General features: G+C 42.8%; 1 protein-coding gene across 13 annotated transcripts in view; it reads left to right on the forward strand.

Moving 5' to 3' along the window:
- The window catches only part of PBX3 (PBX homeobox 3), a 235,002-nt gene that overhangs the window by 179,726 nt on the left and 30,816 nt on the right, over positions 1–24,460 (forward strand). For all 13 annotated transcript variants that reach the window (XM_083485968.1, XM_083485964.1, XM_083485972.1 and 10 more), the window contains 3 exons: positions 8,301–8,542; positions 20,091–20,281; positions 22,530–22,665. In XM_083485968.1, the coding sequence (XP_083342094.1) occupies positions 8,301–8,542; positions 20,091–20,281; positions 22,530–22,665 (569 nt within the window). The remainder of the gene's footprint in view (positions 1–8,300; positions 8,543–20,090; positions 20,282–22,529; positions 22,666–24,460) is intronic.

The raw sequence follows: 24,460 nt of genomic DNA on the forward strand, positions 1-24,460 counted from the left end.
ACCTCTTGTGATAAACAATCTGTGTTCTTTAATGTCAGTTTCTTTCTCTTTTTTAAAGTTGATCATGGCCTTAAAGAGCTAAATTATAAACTTATAATTTATAGGTTTTATAAATTATAAAGTAATGTCAGTAGTCTTCACCATCCTGGCTGGCTAGCAGACCCTGGGAGATAGAACATGGTGTTGTTGCTGCATTTGTGCAGACTGTAAATTGTGCAGACAAGAGAGTGTGAATCACCATATTAACTCCAATGTAATGTGCACATTTTTGGTCAAATTATGTCGCAAAACTTAGGGTGCATATTAGATTTGATGGCGCATTAGAGTCAGTTGCAAGCTTGATAAACACTGCTGACATAGCAAATACTTTTTTAGTTTCAAGGTTTTGAAAATTCAGATGCGCATTAGATTTGCTGGTAAATACGGTAGCTGTGCTTTGTGGCTCATGGTGTTATTTTAGTGTTCCACTGACTTCTGGAGAGAGTCCTCCTGGTTTCAGTGGCTGCTGGGGAAGCTAGTGGTGTAGATGGAGGCTAGTCATGGCTCTCAGGGTTTGTGTTAAGACCAGCCATGTTAATTGCCACACCAACATAATATTGCAGCGTGACAACATTAAATTGTGTTTTTATATGCGAGCAGTCATTATTCTCTGCTGATGCCATATAGAAAATGAAGAGCAGGCATTTTCAGATATCTGTTCTCTTGTTAGAAATGCCTCAAGGAGGCAAAATAGAGCTAGCAGCTAAGATCTCTGTAGTTTTCGGTTTGTTGGGGATTGGACAACCTCAGCTCTTAGCCTGTGACTTTGTAAATGAACTTCAGCAGTCTTTGTCTCTTGATGGTGTTTCTCTACCCCCACCAAATTCTCGAAGTCAGGGATGGGGAACCTTTTTCAGCCTAGGGGCCGCATTCCCTTCTGAACAATCTCCTAGGTGAGTGGGCCTAGAAGCAAAAATAAGCAGAGCAATGAATGTGAACTTTATCTTTGTACAGGAGGCTAGTTTCTACACACACACACACACACACACACACACACACACACACACTCCATCCATCCATCCATCCATCCATCCAAGCAAAATGTATTATCAAAGTTCAAGGATACATTCTAGTCAGGCAAAGTACCCTAAAAGGAAATACAGCAGGGCCATCATGGGATGTTGCCTGATGAGAGTGGTGTGTTTTGGTGAGAGTCCAATGAGTAAGTTAGAGAGGCCTGGAGGCTTTTCCCTATCGGGTAAGCTTAAAATCTATAGAATAGGTCAGTGGCTGTCCTTATTTTTAAAAATCACAAATGAAGAATCCCAATGGGAATCTTTATTGCCAATCAGACCACTCTTATGGAACTAGGAAGGTGATTTGGTGGTGATTACATCTTTGAGTTGAGTCTTTGGTCTTTCTGTGGAACACCAGGGTCCATATATATATGGTGGGTGGTGGGCATGTCTTAAAATGGTTGATTTACCACTTCAGAAAAATAACACATAAGCACTTCACAAGGTGAACAAGCAAGGCAAAGGGATTGCTCAGTTGGTAGATCATGAGACTCTCAGGGTCATGGATTTGAGCCCCACAATGGGCAAAACATTCCTGCATTGCAGGGGGTTGGACTAGATGACCTGTGGTCCCTTCCAACTTTACAATTTTATGAAATTAATAAATAAGATGGAAAAAGCCATGCCCTGTATCTCCAGAAGAACTCTCTTGGGCCAACCTTTCATTGTGCTTGCAATATTACTCTGTTAGCCAAGATACCTACTATACAATTCAGACACCACGGGTTTCTAATCTGCTTATTTATAATTCAAAAGCTTGCCCATATATTAATGAACCCTTAATGAGCTGTTGAAAATGCCTGAACTACAGTCGGATTATTAAACTCAAACGGCCCCTGTAATCATACCATTTGAGTGGGTTTTTAGGTGCTTTTCATATCGACGGCTTTGTATTGTGAAGGAGATGGGTTTATTCGGAGGAAAAGCTTTGTAATAATTTTGACCTGCAATTTATTTATTGGCCTCTGAATGCCGTCGCCTGTGCAGGCGCGCTCGTCTGTTATCTGTGGGGGCAGGTGCACAGCGCGTTGAAAGACAGCTAATTAGGATCTGCTGAAAGATATGCTAAAACTGTGGTTCTATAACAAAGCCAAGTTCATTGTTAAACAATGTTTTAGCGTCTGTTTATGTGATTTGTCTGGATCCTGCAGATACCAAAATGAATGGTGTGGCTTTAAGTAGATGGAAATAGGGAGCAAACAGGTTTGTGGTTAACTCTACGGCTCACCCATGAAGATTTTTGAAACTTTGCCTAGAGGAAAAGAAATTGTCAGGCATGAAAGTGGTCCTGAAAGATCTATCAAAGGTGTACCAGCTCAAGCTGCCATATTTAATGTGGAAAGATTTGGCTTTAGGCCGATGCATAGCTCTCCAGCTTGAGTCCTTGCACTTCCATTGCCATTAGTACCTCTCCAGTTGTGCTGGAAGTGATGTATTATTGTGTTCTTTCAAGCCCACTCTGTACCTTAATACCACGATGCATTGAAAGGTCAGCGAGCTAAGCAGTAATAAACTTGTAGGTTGATATACTGAGGAATAAAAATAGAGAAACAATAGCCACAGTGTGAGCTTATATGTCAAAAATACATATATTATTAGTGCATAATTTATAAAGGCAGATGCTAGGTAGCATCCATTGTCTGAAGCTGTTGAATAAAGGAAAGGCTTGGCTCGGCAAATAAGGTGAGCTTGTGAGATCCTCTTCAAAGGAAGAGAAACACAGACCCAGGAAGACAGAGTAGATTTTTATCCAGTCAATATCAAAAGGTTTGTGAAAACATCCTATAACAACCACCCCACCCAATCCACCAGTGAGAGGCAGATGCAAAACAGCTTATGTTGGTAGTAGAGCCGGAGAAAAAAATGTGGTTTGTGGTTGTGTCAGTGTATCTGCAATATAAGGCATCTCATGGAGCATTACATCAGGAAACCATAATGTACACGTACAGAACTATAGCTGAATTTACTGCAGCTGACGGCTTTTAACACAGAGCGCTGAAACTGACCAGCATAGTTGTACAAAGGCTAATAAAGGCAACCATTTAATATACTTACTCAACTGATGAGGAACACTAAGTTTGAGAGAGAGGCAATTAAAACAAGGGCAACCAGGGCAGGATGGTAACTTGTTTTTTATTTGTTGTTATTGCTGTTATCTTTAGTACAGTCGTACCTCGGGTTAAGAACTTAATTCTTTCTGGAGGTCCATTCTTAACCTGAAACTGTTCTTAACCTGAGGTACCACTTTAGCTAATGAGGCCTCCCACTGCGGCGGCTGCGCCGCCGCACAATTTCTGTTCTCATCCTGAAGCAAAGTTCTTAACCCGAGGTACTATTTCTGGGTTAGTGGAGTCTGTAACATGAAGCGTCTGTAACCTGAAGCGTCTGTAACCTGAGGTACCACTGAGGTACTATTTCTGGGTTAGTGGAGTCTGTAACATGAAGCATCTGTAACCTGAAGCGTCTGTAACCTGAGGTACCACTGTATTTAGTAGACTGCTTATTATTATACAGAGGTCTCCAAGTGACTTATATTGTTGGCATCCATTTGTCTTGAGAGACAATGAAGTGCACCTCTGGGGTGAAGAAAAACTGCTGTGTTAGCAGCACCAAAGTGACCTTCCCAAAGGAAAGCAGAATAATACATTTGGCACCAGCTTGGCTGCAGGAGTTGCTGGAAGGAGCCATCCAACTGCCTTAGGGACTCCACTCCAGATTTGTGTAGGGTTTACTCCTTAGCCTTTTCTTCTCCCAAAGATATACCACAAGGCAGTGGAGATTTAGGGTTAGAGTTTTCCTTCTCCTATATGGGCTGCCTTCCCAGGTTGACAAGTTCCATCTGCCCCTCACTTCCCTCTACAGCACATGCAGAAACCACCTTCTTGACCATTGGACCCACTATTGGTCCCATCTGCTCAACCCGCCGGAGCCTGTCTTTGCATTCAGGGAAGTCCCTAACTCACCAAGGCTTTGAGACCCATCAGCTACCTTAACCGGGTTTAGCTGGCCAGTTGAAGCCATTCCCGGGTTGTGGCCGCTGTCGCATGCTGACAACTTCTAGGAGCCACACATGAGAGCTAGGTGCAGAGTCAGGGCCAAAGGAGGACAAACTACCCCAGAAGGAACATGATGTGTCTGTCACCCACCAGAGGTTCTACTCCTCCCCTAACACCCCACACACCACAGTGATATAGCTTAATTAAATACATAAGCATAAATAAAATACATTATAATAGCAGCACATTATTAAAGCTTCCATGCAGTTCATTAAAAAAAAAAATACAAAACACCCCCATGCAGCCACGGAAGGTTTGCCAGCATACTGACAGCAAAAACAAAACTATAATAGATCATCAGAAGCTTGAGAAAACAGTAGGTTTTTACTTTGTGCCGAAAATATGTCATCAAAGGTGCCAGGCTGACCTCACTGGAGGTTAAACAATTGTCAAGTTACTGGGGGTTGGAATCCTTGTTATCTACTGAAAATCACCCAGAGACTTACCTGTAGATCCCAATCTACCTTTTGCCCATCTTAGTGTTATAAGGATACCTGCCCTCCTCTCTCAAAACTCTTTTCTTCAAATAGGACTAATGGTGCATCTAGCCCAATACTGTCCATCTTATCCTTGTCTATCCAGTGTCTTGAACAGAGTTTTTTTCTCCCATAATCTTTTAACTGGAAATATCGGAGACTAGAGCTGAGGCTCCTTCCATGCAAAGCATGCACTCAGCTGCCTAGCTCAGTGAGCAGTCATTTAAAAATTCTCATAGAGTTAATGAAGTAACGTATATAAATTAGCAAAAGCCTGTTTGTTTTTCCTTAGGAGAGGAATTGAAGCCCTTAGCAGGAATAGACTAACCATGTAGAAGATTGCTTAATGCTTTAATGAGAACCTGATAAGACGAAATAGCAAAGATGAAACATTTTATAACAAGGAAGCAAATGTGCATTGTCAAGTCCAAGCAGTGAACAAACTCTGGTGTCAGTATCCCAAAAACAAATTTAGAATTTGATGGTAATTGGGGTGTACTGGAGACGTGGGAGGAGAAGAAACATGTGATAATTTATCAAGTTGGCTTTCTTCCTTCCAAACGTTTTAGAATCCACACACACAATTCTGAATGTGGAATGCTGAATGTGGAATGGTGAGATTCTTATCATGTCAAGAAGAAGCTTGTTTTATGGGTTGGGGGGTGGGGACAAGAAAGGCAACATATCAGACAGAATATTGCTCACCAACTTTTGCAGTGTGTGTTCAGATCTGGGTAAGATGAAGCAGGAGCCAGGTTGAAAAGGGGGAAGGAAGAACAATGGATGTGGCATTCAAATTATTTGGTGTGGTTTGTGTGTGGTTTGTTGAAGTAGGCTGATGAAATTAAAATAAGATTCACTGATAAAAGGAGAAAATGCAACCCCCTTTTTAACGCCCATGGTTTTCAACATGTATATAATAATAAAGAGGGTGGATGGAGAGAAGCGGACACGGAGCAATGGATCCAAACTACAAGAAAGAAGATTCCACCTAAACATTAGGAAGAACTTCCTGACAGTAAGAGCTGTTCGACAGTGGAATATGCTGCCAAGGAGTGTGGTGGAGTCTCCTTCTTTGGAGGTCTTTAAGCAGAGGCTTGACAACCATATGTCAGGAGTGCTCTGATGGTGTTTCCTGCTTGGCAGGGGGTTGGACTCGATGGCCCTTGTGGTCTCTTCCAACTCTAGGATTCTATGATTCTATGAGAAATAAAAAATATGAGAAGTTGGGGCAGCACTTAAAATTCTCAATAAGTTCTCAGTATCTACAATCAACCACCCCATATAATCAGACAACTTTAAAGTTATTACAGACGTGTGGAAAAAAGGCTTGTGTAACATAGTGACTAAGAGGATGAATTACGAATTGGCAAGTCCCTGGACTGAAAGTCACCTCTGCCAAGAACTCACATAGGCAAGCCACACTCCTTTAACTCAGTCCTCCACCAGCAATTTGGAGGTCATAATACTGCCCTAACTCACTAAACGTATGAGGCACTTGTAACACTCCAACGCAGCTTCTAAGTACGAGATGGGGTACTCCTAACCTGTGGTGCTGCATCCCACGGTGGGGCATGGTTTGGCAAAAATTAGAGATGGGATGGAGCTTGTGGATATCATATTATTAAGGGTCTTTTTTACCCAGCATTGCCAGTGACCAGGGATCTTCTGTATACCAAACATGCACTATAGAATTGTGCTTCCCTAACACCCGCTTACTCCTTTTTGCCCAGATCTTGCTCTGGTTGTGCATTCTTGGACAATAGGGCATTACAGTTGCCATTCTGCATATTAAAGAGGGATGCATTCATCCGTTCGTTTTAGTGGGGCATGCATATGTTTAGCCGTGCATGTATGCACCCTCAAATCTTGACCATCTATCAATGATAAAGATAAGCAATTTTGCAGTGAGTCATTTCATTTGTCTTAACAATATTGCAGGCAACTGATGCTTGCTACAAAGGTGGTTGATTTCAAAGATTTTCTTTTTAAATACATGTGTCAAATATATGACAAGGGATTGGCTGATGTTTGTGCAGGGCAGGCTGGTCACAAATCTGTCTCCTTCTACACCTCCACACCTTTGAGGAATTGGGCTAGATTCATGCAAGTGAGTCAAATTTAACTGCCACTTCTGAGCTGAACACTTGGCAGTTTATGGATGTTACTGTCATGTCAGCTGCACCTGATGCAGAGCTCGTGTGCCGCTGTGTATAAACAACAACATGAACACCACAGAAGGCAGAATTGGCTTGCAGACTCAGTAGGTGCCAGCTCCTCCCCCTGAGGGGATCTGTCAGGAATACCTGCTTTTAAACCGATTTGAAGAGGTTAATTGAGCTGGGATATTTTTGGGTAGTATTGCATCTGTAATAGAAATGCCGATCCAAGGAGCCATGGCTCTAGTGATTCTCCCCCCCCCCCCCCTGTAATTATATCTCAACTTTGTTTTTCAGTGGTGTTGAGAGCATCTTGGCAGCAAGCCCATTTGACCTGATTAAACCTACAAATTGTCAGCCTTGATCTATAATAGTCAGATGAGACTGGTGATTGGATGTCATTTTGGGATCCTCTGGCTAGAGGCGGAAATTTTATTTATTTTTATTATTATTTTAAAATAAACACTGGTGCTTCTCTGCTAGCTGCTGATAACAATGCTGGCAATTTTGAACATGTTTTAGCATGAAATGGCAATTTAAACTTTCTGGGTGGTTAAAAAACCAAAAAACAAAGTGGTTTTGAGGCTGCATACATCACAGCATTCTTTACAGCAGAGCTGGGCACTGCAGACTATGCATATTGCATTCAGTAGATCTAAGACCTAATGATTGAGTATCTCCTCAGGAAGGGTGATCCTCTGGAAGGATATAAAGTACTATATCCCTTGACCCATCAGTGAAGTGGAACCCTCCCTGCTTTTCCTTGAACCAGGAATAACCTCAAGCCATTTTATTTGTGCAAAATACACGTGTGGAATATTTTGCTGAATAGACAGTTTGGTATTCCAGTTAAAAATTGTAAGCAGGTTACTAACCCTCATAACTTTCTTGTTGCATACCATTCTTTGTTACTAATGGATGTGGTACAAAATAAGCGAATAAATTTATTATATTTAATTATAATACAGTAAACATTTTTATCCTCAGGTAAAGCTCGAAAAGCTTACAAAGCAGCCCATGATAACAGTGGCTCAGTCCACTGCCAACTCTTTAGAATAGTCTGCTGGTCCTTGACTGCTGCTCATATTATTGCATCAACAGTAAAAGGCAGACTTTAGCAATTGGTATGACCTCCTAAACATATTATTGTAGGAACAGTGTCTTTGTTTAATATTTCTGCTTTCTGTGATCCTTTGAGTACTTTGAGCCGTTTGCTTACATTGCATTACAGTGAATGCACTGATTAACTTACTCAAGTCACAGAATTCTTCTCCTCTTGATGCAGAATTCGGGTTATTTTGGTTCAAGATCTTGAAAGATCTTTACTTTTTGGAATAGTGTGTACGGAGTGCTTAGTAATACCTTCCTCCTTGAACGACAACTGCTAGGATTGGAAGCCTTCACAAATCCATATGAAAATGGCTCGCAGCAAAGTGTGTGTGTGACTCCTGCTGCTTTCCCTTCTCTGAGCCGGTGGAATAGTTAGCAGATTTACTGGAAACAGGATATATTAACTTAGGTAATTTTTCTTCTTGTTATTTCCTTCACCTAAAGGTCTCAGCATCCGAGGGGCTCAAGAGGAAGACCCTCCTGACCCCCAGCTAATGAGATTGGACAATATGCTTCTGGCAGAAGGGGTTTCAGGTCCTGAGAAAGGTGGAGGATCAGCGGCGGCAGCAGCAGCAGCAGCAGCTTCTGGTGGATCTTCGGATAATTCTATTGAACATTCAGATTACAGGGCCAAATTGACCCAGATCAGACAGATCTATCACACGGAGCTGGAGAAATATGAACAGGTTAGATGTTGCAATCCTCTCCCCTGAATATATGTGGCTCCATTGTCCTTTGTTTTGCTAGAGCCCAACCTGCAAAGTACTGTTTGTTTATGCCATGCTGTCAAAAATTAATAGCTTAAAGATTAGCAACATCAACAAGTAACTTCAAGCTATACTTCCAAGTAAGTAAAGTTCCATAAGCCCACAACTTGAAACTTGGAGGAGCAGCCATGCAAGATACTGTCAAATTCTTTAAACTGCAGTCAGAAACAATAATAGGTAGTCAGTTACATAGCATATTTCAAGTCCTCCAAGTGTTTCAGAATTTTTTATTGCATTAATCCTCACCAATGGCCCAAGGAAGGTAGGCTGCTGTGATTATCACCATATTGTAGCTAGAAGGTTGAGATAAATGTGGTTTGGCTAGAACAAAAGTAGGGAACTTCAGGCCCTCCAGCCCTCTCTGTCTGGCCCTCAATACGCTCCCCACGCCTCTCCCCAGCCCCATATCACACCCTTCTTGAGTGTTTTTGCATGGCTGGAAAGTGTCCTTAAACTCTGATAATGCCTCTTGCTTCCCTGGATGGAGGATAAAGAATTGTGAATGAGTGCCTGGTAAAAAGTACACTGCTGTACAAAGGTAAAATTTACATTTGTTGTTTCACCCACTTGTGCCTTTGGCCTCATCCACCACAGATACGTGGCCTCTTGAAGGTTGCCCAGAAGGGAACTTGGAACTTAGACTGAAAATGGTTCCCAACCTGTGGACTAGGGCCACTCTGTAAGTGTCTGTAAGTGCTTTGAAAAATCCAGATGACTGCATTAGAGAGATTAGTCATTTGCTGTGAGTTAGGATTCCACTTCTAGGACAAATCAGTCAGAAGTGCTTTACTGACTTTACTTTCTGTCAACATTTTTTGTAGATGATTCTTTGCTTGCTGTAGGTTATTTTCAATATGACCTATGGCTTGATTTTTATTAAAAGTGTTAATAACTGCTCTGTCCCAATGAAACCACATATACCCCTCTACTTCATTTGTTTTCTCTTGAGGGGTTCAGTTACTCAGTGAGCCTTTTGTCACCAAGTGATGGAGAGATTGTCCATCCATGTTCACATAACTTTTCACAGAGATAGAAAGGGAAGACCAGAGACCCTGGCTTTGTTGCTGTACCACTGGCAATGTCATTTTGTTTCCCTGAGGTGCCTTATAAAGCTTCTGAAGCTTGAACCATATCAGCTCAATGAACCATAGGAACTTGTGGCTGGTTTTCTGAGCAGAACTTTATAAGGAAGTCCTGGCTTCTACGGCTTGGCTCTGGCACTTCCCTGGGAGTGTGTCAGCTGAAACAAACTTGAAGTGAAACCGCAAAATCCAGTTGCTAAATGGGGGTTAATCAGAGGCTGCAGTCCTACCAGGAAACATGCAGCTTGGTGTGGTTTTTGCCTATCTCAGCATCTGTGTTACAAGAATGTACATCACCAATGTGAGGAAATTTTTCCTTTCTGGAGGTTCCTAGCTAGTTTCGGTATTTTGGTTACAAATTGCAGTGACTAGCAGAAAATATTACAACAAAACATTACAACAAAAAGCATTTAAATGAACCTATGACTTTGAAAAAATGCATCTTAGAATGAATATTATAAGGCCATTATGAATTTCTTTCATGTTATAATAAAAACAGCTTCTTTACTACCCAAGTACAAGTGACATTTAGGGGGGGTGGAGAAAAAAATCAATTGCATTTGAAGTGTTTGCTTAAAATTTTCATTCCCCCCCTACTTTTTGTTTTCTTGTAGCTTAATATAAAATGCCCTTTCTAAAGCCAGTCTGGAAACAGTCTTGGGTTTGAAAGGTTAACACCTCAGAAATAAAATGTTTGTTCATTTATGATGGCAGTATGAATCAACCCGTTCAGCTGGCTTAGTTCTAATTCAGCAGAAGATTGTGGATTGGCTGTGTGTTTGTGTGTGTACAAGATTAATCACAGCCATGCTTTCATGATATTTCTCATAACCCTGAGGACCAATTATTATTGTCTTCAAAAAGCCACCTACAAAAATTACTGAATCCAAGAACTGGTTGCTGCAGCTGGAGGAGGTGTTAGAAATAAAAGCTATGTCTGTGCAGAAAGTTTCTCTGGATGGTGCATCTGCAGGCTTCTGCCTGGGGTGAGTTCGGCTCAGTTATCCAAACAAGGACAGGACCTGCACATTAATGTTGGGTATTTTTTTTTATTGTATCCACTTCTACATTTCTATTTCTGCACTAATTTGCACCTGGAGTAGTAGTTTAACTAACAGGAAGCAAATGGAAGCTGGTTTCTAAGAGAGTTAGAAGGGGTATTTTCCTCAGTGCATGCCTGCATTTTCCTTCAGTCTCTCTGTAGCTTGTCATACAGAATTTGCAGGTGGCTATCCTCCCCCCACAATAACAAAAAAAAACCATCCTAGTTCACCGAAAGCAGCAGTGAGATGAATGTATATTCTCTGGGCAGCCATGCCTGTTATACCTCCTTTTTTAAAAGCTACTGTCTCCAACCTAAGTATGTTGGACTGTCACTAATAAACTTAATATATATTTTTGGAAAACTATTTTGATTATATTTCATTGCTTAAACAGTTTGTTATTTTTATAATTATGCTATAATCCACCTTGAGTGATTTTTCCAGAAGCAGGAAGGTGGGGTATAAGTTTATTTACTTTGGAATAAGCTTCCATGGATTCAGGTCCACTTCTGCAGTAATGAATTAGTTTGTATTTTAAGGTGACTCTGATTGGTTTTTGCAGGAGAGTAGCATGACTACACCTCTGAAAATATTAACAGATAAGAACTACAATTGCTGGGCATATTTCATATATCTGTGATAAAGCAAATTGAGTCTAATGATTTGTTCACTAGGGTGAAATAATGTATCTTCTTTTGCAATTACTCTTATTTATATTGTGTACCAAGAATGTGGCATTTCTTGTATGGAATGTTGGCTTCTGATTTCCCCCCATTGAATGCCCCTGCTTTTCTTATGCATGCCTTTTGGCTTGGTCATCCTGAAAAAAAATCTACTAATCCACCCCCCTCAATTTTCTGCAGATACTTTGAAGTCAAGAAGGGCTGACCTCCATTATTTCTTCAAGTCCCAGAATATTGGTCATTTAAGTGCAGATTTCTAGACCTCTTGTTGTAACTGTAGTAGAGACAAAGGAACATCGACCACACTTTAAATGAAAATGGTGCATGGAAAACCTCAACAGAAAGAACGGGAGCAGAAATAAATTCTGATTGTTGTGGGCCGTCATTTCCCTGGCCTTGTAGCCTCTGACTGTAATAAATGTAAGCATTTGGAAGGAGCCCAGCGTTCAAGCCCCGTAGCTCCATTTGCAAAGGTTTCAACTGAAATGTCAGATCCATCCGTCCAAACCCCAGGAAACTGAGGTGGGGAGGGAGGGAGAGAGAAACGCTGCTGGGAGAGTAAGAGACAGAGCGGATGTGAAACATGCAAGTTTTCCCCTGTTAGTCCTGACACCCAGCAGTGTCTACTGTACAGAAATATGATAATTTTTTCATGCCTTGTAGCAAACTGTCTCGTACTAGTTTGTCTCGAACTGTGCCTGTCTCTGCAGCTGAGGGGCAAATGGGACCGCTCCTCTGTCTTGATTGGCTCCAAGTTTTCTGAAAGGTTTCTACAGGTGGGAGCAGGGGAGGGTAGACTGGTGGAGGGGCCATGAGATGTTTGTGAAGAGAAAGCAGGTAGATCAGTCTAGATTTCATCTGGGAAGGGGAGAGAGAATACTTGCGGCAATTTAAAATAAACAAGTGTGTGTGTGTGTGTGTGTGAGAGAGAGAGATCCAGACTAGTAGACCTTCAGCCCTTTCAGATCCACATTTAGCTCAATATAATCAGTCTTAAATTTGATATGGTCACACATTAGTAAAGTTCCCTAGATGACTTATAAAATACAGTAAAATATAGTAATAAATAAATAATAGAATTGAAATATACAATATTAAAACATGCAATAATGAAAACACAGTAAGCACAGCCACAGAAAACTTTTATCTATTTCAGACAGAATGAAACAAATTCCAGCTCAGCTTACAGTTATACTAAAAAAGAGCATAACGTGGGTTTTCTAGAATAGCCATTAAAGCAGCAAACACATAGAATCTATTTTAGAGTACAAGTTTAAAAGTTCAAGATTTTTTAAAAAGAAGTCTTCACCAAAAAGACTGTAAAAAAGGTGTCAGACAAGCATCTCTGAGAAACCCAAAGGAATAGGTTCTGGGTAGCCACTACTGAAAAGGCTCTGTCCTTTGTAACGATCCACTTCACCTCACTTGACAGCAACACACAGAGGAAGACTTCTGAAGATCTTAACATTCAGATAAATATCTGTGGGAGACAGCAATCTTTCAGGTAACCTAGTCCCTAGCCATTTATACATTATTGGTTAAAGCCATTCATAAACAAAGGGAAAGGGTCGAGAGGAACCTGTAGCAGAAAGTATGGTTGATCTGAGAAACTCATTACAACTGTAGCTTAGTAGCAGGATGCAAGCAATGCTGAGCAACAGGCTGCTGGACCAGTTTGTAGTAACTTGGCCTGCCGCTCTTCCATCCCCTCTCTGTCATATTCTGTGCTGTCAAAAATTGGAATATTAACTTTTCAGGGCAGGAGCCTGTCAATGCCATGTCAATGGTACCATATAAATAAACGATTTTCAAGTATTAGGACTTGGGGAAACATCCCCATACCTTGGAGAGCTGTTGCCATGGTGTTGGCACTCTTGGACCAGGTAGACCATTGGCCTGATTTGGTAGCAACCAGATCCTGTGTCAGTTGGCGGCTTCCAGTGCTTTGAAAACATCCCTAGCAGACCACAGTTCATGATTGGTTGTGGTGTTCATTTGGGCTGGGTCACAGTTAGTGCATGCAAAGATACAGGTAGAGTTAAGATGAAAGCTAAACAAGAGATGGGTGATGAGCAAATGAAATTCATTCCCTACTAAAATGGAGGGAGTGGTGCAAGTACTGGATTTTAGGAAGTTATGTTGCCAGAGCCGGCTTGAGCATGTGGCATCTTCGGGCAAGTATTGGATCCCCCTCCTTAAACTGGCACTGTAATCAGAGGAGAAACAACTAGGTTGTAGAGCTGCCATTTTAACTTTCCACAGTCCCACCCACTCCATATACTTTCCCTTTAGGGCAAAATGGTGCACCATCCATGTGAGGGTATTAAAGGCACCGTTTAAAGCTGTCTGCTTGTCAATGCTGCTGTGTTGAGCCCACAGTGCCAGAGGGTTTCAATGCCATCAGAGGGCACTTTGCTGAGGTCCCCCTCAAACCTAGAGCTGGTCCTGGATGGTGCCTTACTATCCTTCAAGCTAGGGCACATCCCACTTCCTCTAAAACATCTGGAGTGGTACAATAGGGCAGGGACTACTTTGGTTCTAGCAGTTCTAGATGCCTTATCAGGAACTCAGGTCTTTTGAAGGTTTCACAAAGGAGTTTCACAAAGCCTCAGTTAAACCCAAGAGCCCTAATTATGAATGCTGTACCCAGCCATGGAAACAGGAAGTGCGAGTTGCTCCATTTGGGCTCCCTATTCAGCTGTAGTGCTGCCCCAGTCTTTAAAGCACCACCAGGTCTCATTGCCTTTTTGTGTTCGCATTGCCTTCTTTGAACCTAGAAGCAAAGGCCAATGTTGTCATTATTGCTGTGTTTTTCTCCCACCCTCCCTCCTCCCCCCTGCCCAGAGTTTGATTTTGACATTTGTTGCCAGTTAAGGAAATGCACTTTAAAGCAGCAGGAAAGGCCGGGGGGCGGGGGAGCTCTCCAGAAAGTGTGTCACACCATCAGCTTCTCACCCACTTTCTCAGTGCCAGGAGAAATGCTTCTCTTCATAATTTACAGCTACTGTAATAGAGATGGCATATTGAAAGCTATCTTCTATAATTACATTGAAATACGGTTTTGCTGTAGGCAAAAGTATTGCAAACGTCCCAAACCTCCCAGAGCAGCTGGGAACCTGCTGCCATCATCTTCATGGATCTCTCCTGGTTACCCCATCTCAGAAAGGATGCTTGCAGAGTTAGGAAAGCTTCAGAAAAGGGCAACCAAAGATGATCTATGGGGTGAAGAAAGGCTTAACCTGGTTGGTCACTGTGGAAAGCAATACATTGGATTACACAAACTTTTGGTCTGATCCATCAGACCTTTATAATCAAGGATACATATGGAGAAGGGCAAACACTTTGCAGAAGGAATGGGGTTCTTGTGCCTCCCCAGATGTTGGTGGATTACAACTATAATCATTTCTGACCCACTAAGACTGATGGGAGTTGGGAGCACAACAGTTGTGGAAGGCCACAGGTCCCCTCATCCCTGCATTTAAAAAATGTTAAGTTTCTAATTCTCATGATAGCAAGAGTTGCTTCTCTGTGGACAATACCTATTAAATCTCTTAAACTGGAGTGGGGACTTGGCAGGATTTGCAGGGGCTGTAGCTTCATTTGCATAGCTCATTTCCCCTCACACCTTTGACTAATGTATAGATAGGAAAACAAAGACATACATTTGAATTTGTTTAATTTTGTGAAGGCCAGAGTAGCTTTTCCAAGCCAGGAACATAAGAAGCTATCATGTAGTGCCTTAGGGTGAAGTTCATCTCAGTAATGATGTCTTACTGGCATCAGCTCCCCAAGTTTTCACCTGGAGATGGTTGGGACTGAACTTGGGACTTTCTGAATGCAAAGTATGTGCTCTCCCACTGAGCTAAGGTCCCTCCGCCTGCTTGTTCCTCCAGCTTCCATTATTCTTATTGGAATAGTAGCAAATATAATATGTCCATGGTCTCAGAAGTACACTTGTATATTTCCGGCAACATTGGGAATCATGGTGCATGCTAGTTCTTCAGGGGTAAAAAACATAGTTGTAGTTCAAGGAACCAGGAATGATGCCACTGCCATTAATTTGATTTATTTTAGCTGATAAAAATTATATATTGCTTGATTGTATTAAAAAAAACACACCAGCCCTCAAAGCAGTTAAAATCTCCAAGGCCTCAAGAGTCTCTCCCTCCTATTTTCATGCAGCAGTGATGTGTGTTCATCCTCTTCCTCCCCAAGAGTCCTTGGAGTGAGGTCCAAGTGCTCTGCCAGGCATTGCATTCAAAGTGCTACAGACTTGGTGGAGGGTTACGACCTGTAATTTTTTACTTTCAGATGTGTAAAGGCAAAAGAGAGTAACTGTGCCAGAAGCATATGCATCTTTCTTAAGGGTGTACCCAGATTTTAATTATCTAAATGTAAATACTTAACAAATTTTACTTAGAGTAATGAGCTAAAGTGCACACTACATAAATGAGATGTTCTAATTAATCATGTATGAACTACTGGTTTAAAGGGAAGCTCTGTGAATCCCATGGATATGCTGGTCTGCTGCCAAATTGCTAATCAGCGTTTGCATTCATAGGCGTCTTCGCTTTAATAAGTTACGAGAGATGTTTGGAGGAAACGAAGATGAGGGTGGTGGTGTATTTTCTCTTCTCTGAACAGGCAGACATTACCTGAGCTTGTAAACTTTTAACCTCCAGGTTAATTGGTGAGGTGAGTGTGGGTGGCTTTTATTTTAATGTTATCCTCCTTTTCAGACATATATTGTCTCCCAAAGTGGCGCATGCCAATGAAAAAATAATAATTACAAACTAAAAGCAGAAGAGGCACAAAGGGAGTGGAATGAAAATATAGAAGAGGGAGATCCAATCAGGATGACAAGGCCAGAATGAAACTATGAGATGTAAATGGGGCATTTATACCCAGTTGGGGCCAGGGTGATCTTCCCCTGCTGATGTTCTTGCTTGGGTAGAAGTGGTGAAGCTACCTACTGGCCCTTAATTCTCTGTCCTTCCCCCTGCAGTCCAAAAGCAACAGAGTGACTTTATCCACTTTCTTAACTTTAGAGTGATGAAGACTGTAACAAGAGCTCTTCTGGATTAGACCATCAGTCCATCCAGTCCAGCATCCTGTGTTTCCCACAGTGACTAACCAAGTGCCTCCACAAGGCCCATGAACATCAGGGCAACAGCATCCCCCAGCTTCCACTTCCCAGAAAGTAGCTAGTCTGTTATTGTTTCCCAAGCATCTCACAACTGAAGCGCACTTTTTCTCCAGATTAAAACTGGATGCAAACTTCACTCTTGCACCTGAAAAAGTTTGAGTAATCATTACACTGTCCTTTGTTGTCTGTGTTAATTGCTGTTTGGAAGATGGATAGGAAGAAAGGAAGCTCAGGACAGTTACTTGTAAAGAAATACAACAGACCACATATAAGAATGGGCCAGTCTGTGGGGTCATTGCATCAGGAGTGATTACAAAACCTCATAACACCCCCTTATCAGTGGCTCAGTAGAAAGAAGCAAGGCTGGAGTAGCCAAACAGCCTCCTCCTGGGACAGGTAAACCTGCTGCATTTGTGGACTAGTCACAATTGAATTAACATTTATCATGCTGGGTGTAGAGATGCAGTGGAAATAAAATTTATCCACAAACCAATAGAGGCTGATTGGAAGATAGCAGGGCCTGAGCAGGGAATCCTAAAGAGATGCTGCAGGCAACTGGTCCTCTGTGGGTGCATACTTTGGGCTTACAGGAGCTTTTGATAATGTATGGTTTTGTTTTGTTTTGTTTTGTTTTCCAGCAAATATTTTGGTATAAGCTCTGCAAATAACTTATTTGGTCCAAATAAGATAAAAGGATAGTAACAAGAGGGCTGGGGATAGCAACTCTTCTTGTAAAGACTGCCTGACATTAATTGCATGATTACAATTATGTATTACTTTTACATTTTAAATAACAGCTGTTGGGTGTGTGTGGCAGCATCATTTGGGACCATGGTTTAACCCTCCCACTATAAACAATGCCCCCCACCTGGAAGCTGCTATTCGAGAAACTTTCATTGGCACTACTAGTAGCTTATTTTCCAGAGTGAGTAACAGCTTCCAGAGGAAAGGAATCTTTTTATCAGGACTATTAAGGAAGAAATGGTTCCAGTCCAGTCCCTATCCTGTTTACACACATCCATAGCTGCTATGTAAATTATAAAAACAGATTAATGGCAATCATGCAATTAAAATCTTGCTTAGTTTGATCCTGAAAGGCAGCGGGCACGTTAAATCATGAGGAAGGAAAATGGAGAATGAGGTGGTAGTTCTGTAGCTTTCAGATATGTGAAATATTCTATCAGCAGGACAGATGTTGGATCCAAGGAGCAAAAAGACATGTCTGGCTTGTATGCAAAGAATAAAGAGACTGGAGATTATGTGGTGGTGATACCTTTCATCAGGACACCTTGTTGGTGGAAGCTTAAGAGCTGATCACAGAGTTCCTGTGGAGCTCTGTGGAGAGAACTTTACAGAGACTGAAAACCCATACCTTTTATTAGGGTTGGCTGAGGGGCAAGAGCGTTAAGCATAATATAAGAGCTTTCAAGTTACATAGAACATAGGGCTAGGGCAAACATCTTTTTTATTCAGGGAATTCTGGGGGAAAGAAAATAATAGTCACCAGCTGATCAGAACTGTGAAAGAAAACTACCTGAATTTGGAGGCAGCGGGTTGCGGATGAGATTGCCCCCTTTTTGCACATTTACTGGGGGGTGGGACTTAAAAGGAGCTCTTTTGCAGCTCTGAGCAGCTGGTGGCTGCCGTTTGCTCCCTGTGTATGGGGTGTTAGAGGAGAAGTAGTACCTCTGGCAGGCGACATGTCATGCTCCTGGGTAGTTTGTCCACCTTTGGTTCCCCCTGCACTCAGTTCTCACCTGAGTGTCTCCTAGAAGCTGTCAGCATGTGACAGCAGGCACACTCCCAGAATGGCTTTGACTGGCCAGCTAAGGGCAGCCAAGGGGTCTCAAACCTTCAGTGAGTTAGGGACTTCCCTGCATGCAAAGACAGGCTCCAGCAGATTGAGCAGATGAGACCAATAGTGGGTGGTTTCTGCATGTGCTGTAGAAGGAAGTGAGGGGCTGGTGGGGTATGTCAACCTGGGAAGGCAGCCCATATAGGAGAAGGAAAACTCTGATCCTGAACCTCTGCTACCTTTTGACTATAGTCATTTGTAAGAAAGGCTTCGAGAGTAAACCCCGAGGAAAGATCTGTGATTTCTCCAGTGGTTTTACTTCACCCCTGGAGGTGCACTCCATAGTCTCTTGAGACAGACAGGTACCAACAACACCCTGAATTTCCTATTCCCCCAAATGCAATGGAGCTCCAGTGAGCTTCCCCTTGAAAATTGTGTACCCACAAAACTGCTGAAGTTCCCCTGAACCCCAATTTATTTTCAGGTCATAAAATGGGAGGGGGAGATTTTATCTCAGCACTTTCTTCAACTGATATGTTAAAAATAAAAATGGGGGGGGGGCAAGAAGTTGTGAGAGGGGATGGTGCCGATGTGCTAGGGAAGAGCTTGTGGTATGCTAGCTGTTAAGTTGATCAGTTTGGCAGGTGAAGCCAAATCCACATATTTATATATTTGGCACATTTATATCCTCTATCTTCTATCATAGAACTCAGGGCAGCATACATAGGGTTCACAGATATCTCCCAACCAGGCCCCCAACCTGCTTATCTTCTTTAGGTTGCTGCATTTTGTGCCCACACCTCAGAACATGTCTCCTGACCTCTGTGCCCTCCAGGTGTTTTGCACTACAACCCCCATGATCACTGATCATTGGCCATTATAGCTGAGGGTGATGGGAGTTGTAGTCCAAAACATCTGGAGGGCACCAGGTTGCAGAAGGATTCCCTGGGATATATCCCTCTTCCATACCTAGTATATGAGGGCAGATACATTCTGAATGCCCTTCTCTATTTCAAAGTCTCATAGTCTTAGCTAAATCCTACCATCAAATACCTGTCTTGTTTCTCCCTTTTTCCTCTAGTAAAATCACCACCAAACATCAGCTTTGTCACTTCCCCATTACTACTGATGAAAATGTCTCTGAACAGATATTACTAGCCAAGCTTGATGGTTTCCCAGAACCAAGGGACTTATAAATCTGCTCAGACTATTCCATCCTAGAATCCACCAGGGAACCAAAGGTCACTAGGAGACTGCACGCCCTGTCTCCCAGGAAGAACATCATGGCAAGGGGAAGAACCTGAACCCATCAATGCATTGGTCACTGAAAGTGCAGCTGCTCCAATGCTTGCTTTCCTCTTCCCTCCCAATTTCTTTTTCATTTTATATTGTGTCTATCAGATTGTGAGCCTGTGGGCAATAATTGTCTTGTTTTTAATCTCTGTACAGTGCTTAGACAATTGCCAGTGCTTTACTAAGAGTTAAAACTAATAATAATAATAATAATAATAATAATAATAATAATAATAATAATAATAAATGCTAATTGATAATGTAGTTAATTGATAATAAATAAAAACAACCAGCTGTCTTAAGGCTGGGTACATGGAAAATTTGTAAACATTTTCTTCTTGTTGAGATCAGGATGTGATATGACTTTGCCAAAACCCGTAACTGTCCCTGTAACTTTGCCCCTGTAACTGTCCCTTCCTTCTTAGGCTTGTAATGAATTTACCACACACGTGATGAACCTTCTTCGAGAGCAAAGTCGGACACGCCCCATTTCTCCAAAGGAAATAGAGAGGATGGTAGGCATCATCCATCGGAAGTTCAGCTCCATCCAGATGCAGCTTAAACAAAGCACTTGTGAAGCTGTCATGATATTGAGATCACGGTTCCTTGATGCCAGGTAGGTCACAAGACTCTATGATTTTCTTGTCTTGATTTGTTGGTGATTTGTCCAACGCTACAAGATTTGACACTTCTTTACAGCCAGTGGGTTGTAGCTAATGTTAGTCTTACTCAGAGTGGACCCACTGAAATTAGGGAACCCTCAGCCCCCTGACATCCATTGGCTGCAAGAGCCAACTTTTATGACCAGCTGAACTGCTCCTGGCAGGACAGGAATTTATATATGAATCCTTGCTGTGTACAGGAATTCCCAAATGAAAGGACAGAAAAGACGTGGTTATTCTAGGAGGGGCAGAAGTTCATGGCCAATTATTTAGTACTGGTTCTTCAGTCATGGTGTGATCCTAGCTTCTCAGCTTGCCTTACACGGACTGACGCATACCAGCCAGTCACCAAGTCTCACCCGTCCCCTCATGTTTTGCATGGGCCGCTGGTTGGTTGCAAGGCCTTTTTGGTAGTACAGCTCATTGCCAACCCTCTCCTTATACAGCATGCCTGACAGCACTTTAAGAACTCCGCAGTGACATTTTGGTTATGCAAATGGGTGCACCCCTAACCGGTGTGGCAATGAAAAAGGTTGCTGCCACTTGGAAAGGGAACAGCTGCACCTTTCAGAAGCATATTTTGCAAACAGTTCCTCTCAAAGAACAGAAAGCCTAGACAAAATAAGTGGAAGTGGAGTAATGAGAGAAACACGGCTCCAGGGAGAGCGGTAGAATGCCGGGGGATAAGCACACCATGATACTGATGGGCTGTAGCATGCCAGATGGAAGCTCCCTATGGAGTAGCCGTCCTATCGTGGTAGTTTGATTGTGGCAAGCCTGGAGGGGGAATGGAGCTTGGAGGGAAAACGCTTACAGGGAGTTTTCTAAAGGGAGGGGGAGAAAAGACTTCACAGAATTTTCTTTTTAAGAACTGAGTTTTATTGAAGAGATCTGTAATGATAATTATGGCTAGGAAATGAATATGCATAACAACTTCGTCTTCAGTATCACACCAGTAAACTGAACAATTAAACCATGCTCAATACTTCTTGCCCAACACTTCCTTCTGGTTCACATCTATTCCAAAATGAAATAAATTTTGCTGCCTGAACCAGAGCCCAAATGTTTGTCCCCACCCCTAACTAGGGTTCTTGCTGCATCATTGAGATACCAGAATAGCGGTGGGAGGGGAGGGGGCACCACAGGCTGCAGGGCGCCCTCCAGCAGGTGGACCCAGCACTGCCTGCAAACGCAGCGCAAGGTCACCAGGGTGCAGATGGTGCACTGCCTGCAGGGTGCCTCAGCCACCTCCCAACCAGCCTCAGCTGCCCTCCAGCAGGCCCAGCACTGCCCCCAAAAGCAGCACTGGGCACACCGCTGACGCAGCGTGAGCCAGCCTGCAGAGCATTGCAGCTGCTGCATCCCTTCCAGCCGCGAGTGGGTCCAGTGCTGTCGGAAAAAGCAGTGTGGGGCGCTTCATCAGGTGGGCACCTGGAAGGGGCACCTGGGATAAGCGCGGCTGGCATGTGCTGGCCTGCAGGTTTCCCTCCCGAGTCCCGGGCAGTCTCCCAGCAGTGCACCCCACAATGTTTTTTCTGACAGTGCTGGGATGGCACACACCAGCTTCTTCCCTCCTGGTGTGGGGGGTGCACTTGCATAACATACCCCCAGGTGCTGCCGGGGATTGCTACGCCGGTGGATACCAGCTTCTGCCTTCATCTGCTCCCTTCTCATGGGAGCAGCCCATTTTCAGGTATTGTGGCAGTGCTTGTCTAACAGCACCTGGAGGGCCACAGGTTGCTTCACCCTTGCCCTAGAGGAAAAGAGGCAGATGGAGATGCAGATGAAGTCAGAGTACCTTGTACAATGTTAGGATTTCCCACACCACCCAAAATGTGTGTCTACTTAATATCTAGATAACACACTATAAATAGGTTTATCAGTAATCTGAAATCTTGGTTTGCACATCTTTGAACTTCTAAGAACAACAGGTAAGTTGGATCTAGACCTTTGATGGAGAGAGATGGGCAAATGAATTCTTCCATAGATAAGCAATTGCTCCTCTTCTATCAGTTACTAGCCTCTCACATCAACCCTGATAAGAGCCAAGGTTTGGTTTGAATAAGTGGTGAAGCATCAATTTCAGCTAGCAAAGGTTAGAGAGAAGTCTGCTTTCCATATTTATATCCTAGCTAACTTTCAGTAATGAAGTCTCATAGCTGTAATATATTTCTTTCCTTGCTTTCTTTCCTCTTTTTGCAGGCGGAAAAGGCGTAACTTCAGTAAACAAGCCACAGAAATCTTGAACGAGTATTTTTACTCTCACCTCAGCAATCCCTACCCCAGTGAAGAAGCCAAAGAAGAGCTGGCAAAGAAATGCAGCATTACAGTATCACAGGTGGGCTGGGGTTTCCACCAAGCTGATTGAAAGCAGGTTTTTTGCTATGGGAAGAGCCTTTGTCTCTCTCCCCTTCCTAAAATAACAACAGCCTTCCTTCCTGAGACTGGTAGAGCTGAGTACCATTAAGGAGGAATTCTTGAAATTGGCCTGTCTATCCCCCAAGTGGTGTCAATTAACTACAAATGAATGACAAGCCAATTGAAAAGTGTTTTGGAAAACTAAAAAGTGATGCTTCAAGTGATTGATTTATTGCACTTATATCCTACCCTTCATCAATTGCATGATTCCAGGGTGGGTTACGCCACAATAAAATGCATAAAAATGCAATCAAAAACATTTGCAGCGAATAATCTAGAACTCGATTATCAAGTTAGTCCTCAGCAGAAATTGCAGCAACAGCAGCAGCAGCAGCATCAAAACAGTTCCCAGCAAAAGGGAAAATAAAATATATTTAATTGGCATTGAAAGGTGGCAAGTGATGGTGCCAATCATAACACTGGAGGGAGGGAATTCCACTCACAGGCTCACAATGAAGCTCTTGGCAGGAGCATGAGGAGGGTTTCTGTTGCAGCTCTTAATGCACAGTCAGGGCCAGTGTAGAGAGTTGTGCCCCTTTGTGCATTTAGACCTCAAGACATTAGTAATGGCTTCTTACTGAGCTGAGCTGTTATTCTTTCCCAATGATTCTGGAGATGCCATTCTGGAGATCAGAGATTAAACTGGAAGCCATCTACAGTCATACCTTGGGTTACAAAAGCAGCAGGTTGTGCGTTTTCGGGTTGAGGACTGCGCTGAACCCCGAAGTACCAGAACGAGTTACTTCCATGTTTCGGCAGAAGCACATGGCAGAAGCACAAAATGACGTCATGCGCAGAAGCAGCGCTTCAGGCTGCAAATGCTGCGGGTTGCGAACGTGCCTCCTGAACGGATCACGTTTGCAACCAGAGGTATGACTGTACTGCAGTCCCTCTTCTTTCAGAGTCAATGAAAGATGCAGGGTGTGGGACTTAATGGTGGAAGTGACATCTGTCAGCTTCTGATTTTTAACTTCCAGCCAGCACAATGAGATCCTTGAGCAGGTTGGAGTGGGGTGTATTTACAGGATTCATGGTCAGCTGGTGGAAGTCACTTCATCATGGGTGAATATTGCCCAAATTTTGGAGGTTTGCTAAACCTTTGCAGGTGGAATGAGCAAGTCCCTTGGCTTTTAATTTAGAACAGAGTTAGGAAACCTGTGCCATGCCAGATGTTGTTGTCTTCCGTTTCCCATCATTTCTTGGCCAATGGTCATGCTAGCTGGGGTGATGGGAGCTAAAGTCTGGCAGCCCCTGGAAGGCTACAGGTTGCCTGTCTCTGATTTATAAGTGCTCTTAATTTTTTTTGCATCAAAAGCGCCCAAGAGGACATATAGTTGTTTGAAAATAGCAGCTTTAAAAAATCAACAACAAAAATCAACTACCCAAGTACCTATAGATCAATCTTTTAATGCCCAAGAGAATAAAAAATATTCACTCTACCTATTCATTTCACCAGTAAGGTAGGGTAGCTGGGCCTTGCTGCACAGTTAGTCTCAAAGCTGCAGTGCCACCACTGAGAAGGCCAAGCCTTGGGCCCTGCTGTGGCCTTTCCAAGCAGTTTCAGTGCACTTTGGGATGGTGAAGTCGCAGGCACACAAAAGATCAAGTTTTCAGTTATCCTAATTATGTATTTATTTCATTTCATTTACATCCCACCTTTTTCTCCAAGCAGCTTAACGTGGCATGCATGTTCCTTCCCCCTCTGTTTAATCTTC

Source organism: Podarcis liolepis, assembly GCF_965112155.1.
Source record: "Podarcis liolepis genome assembly, chromosome: Z".
Lineage (NCBI taxonomy): Eukaryota > Metazoa > Chordata > Lepidosauria > Squamata > Lacertidae > Podarcis > Podarcis liolepis.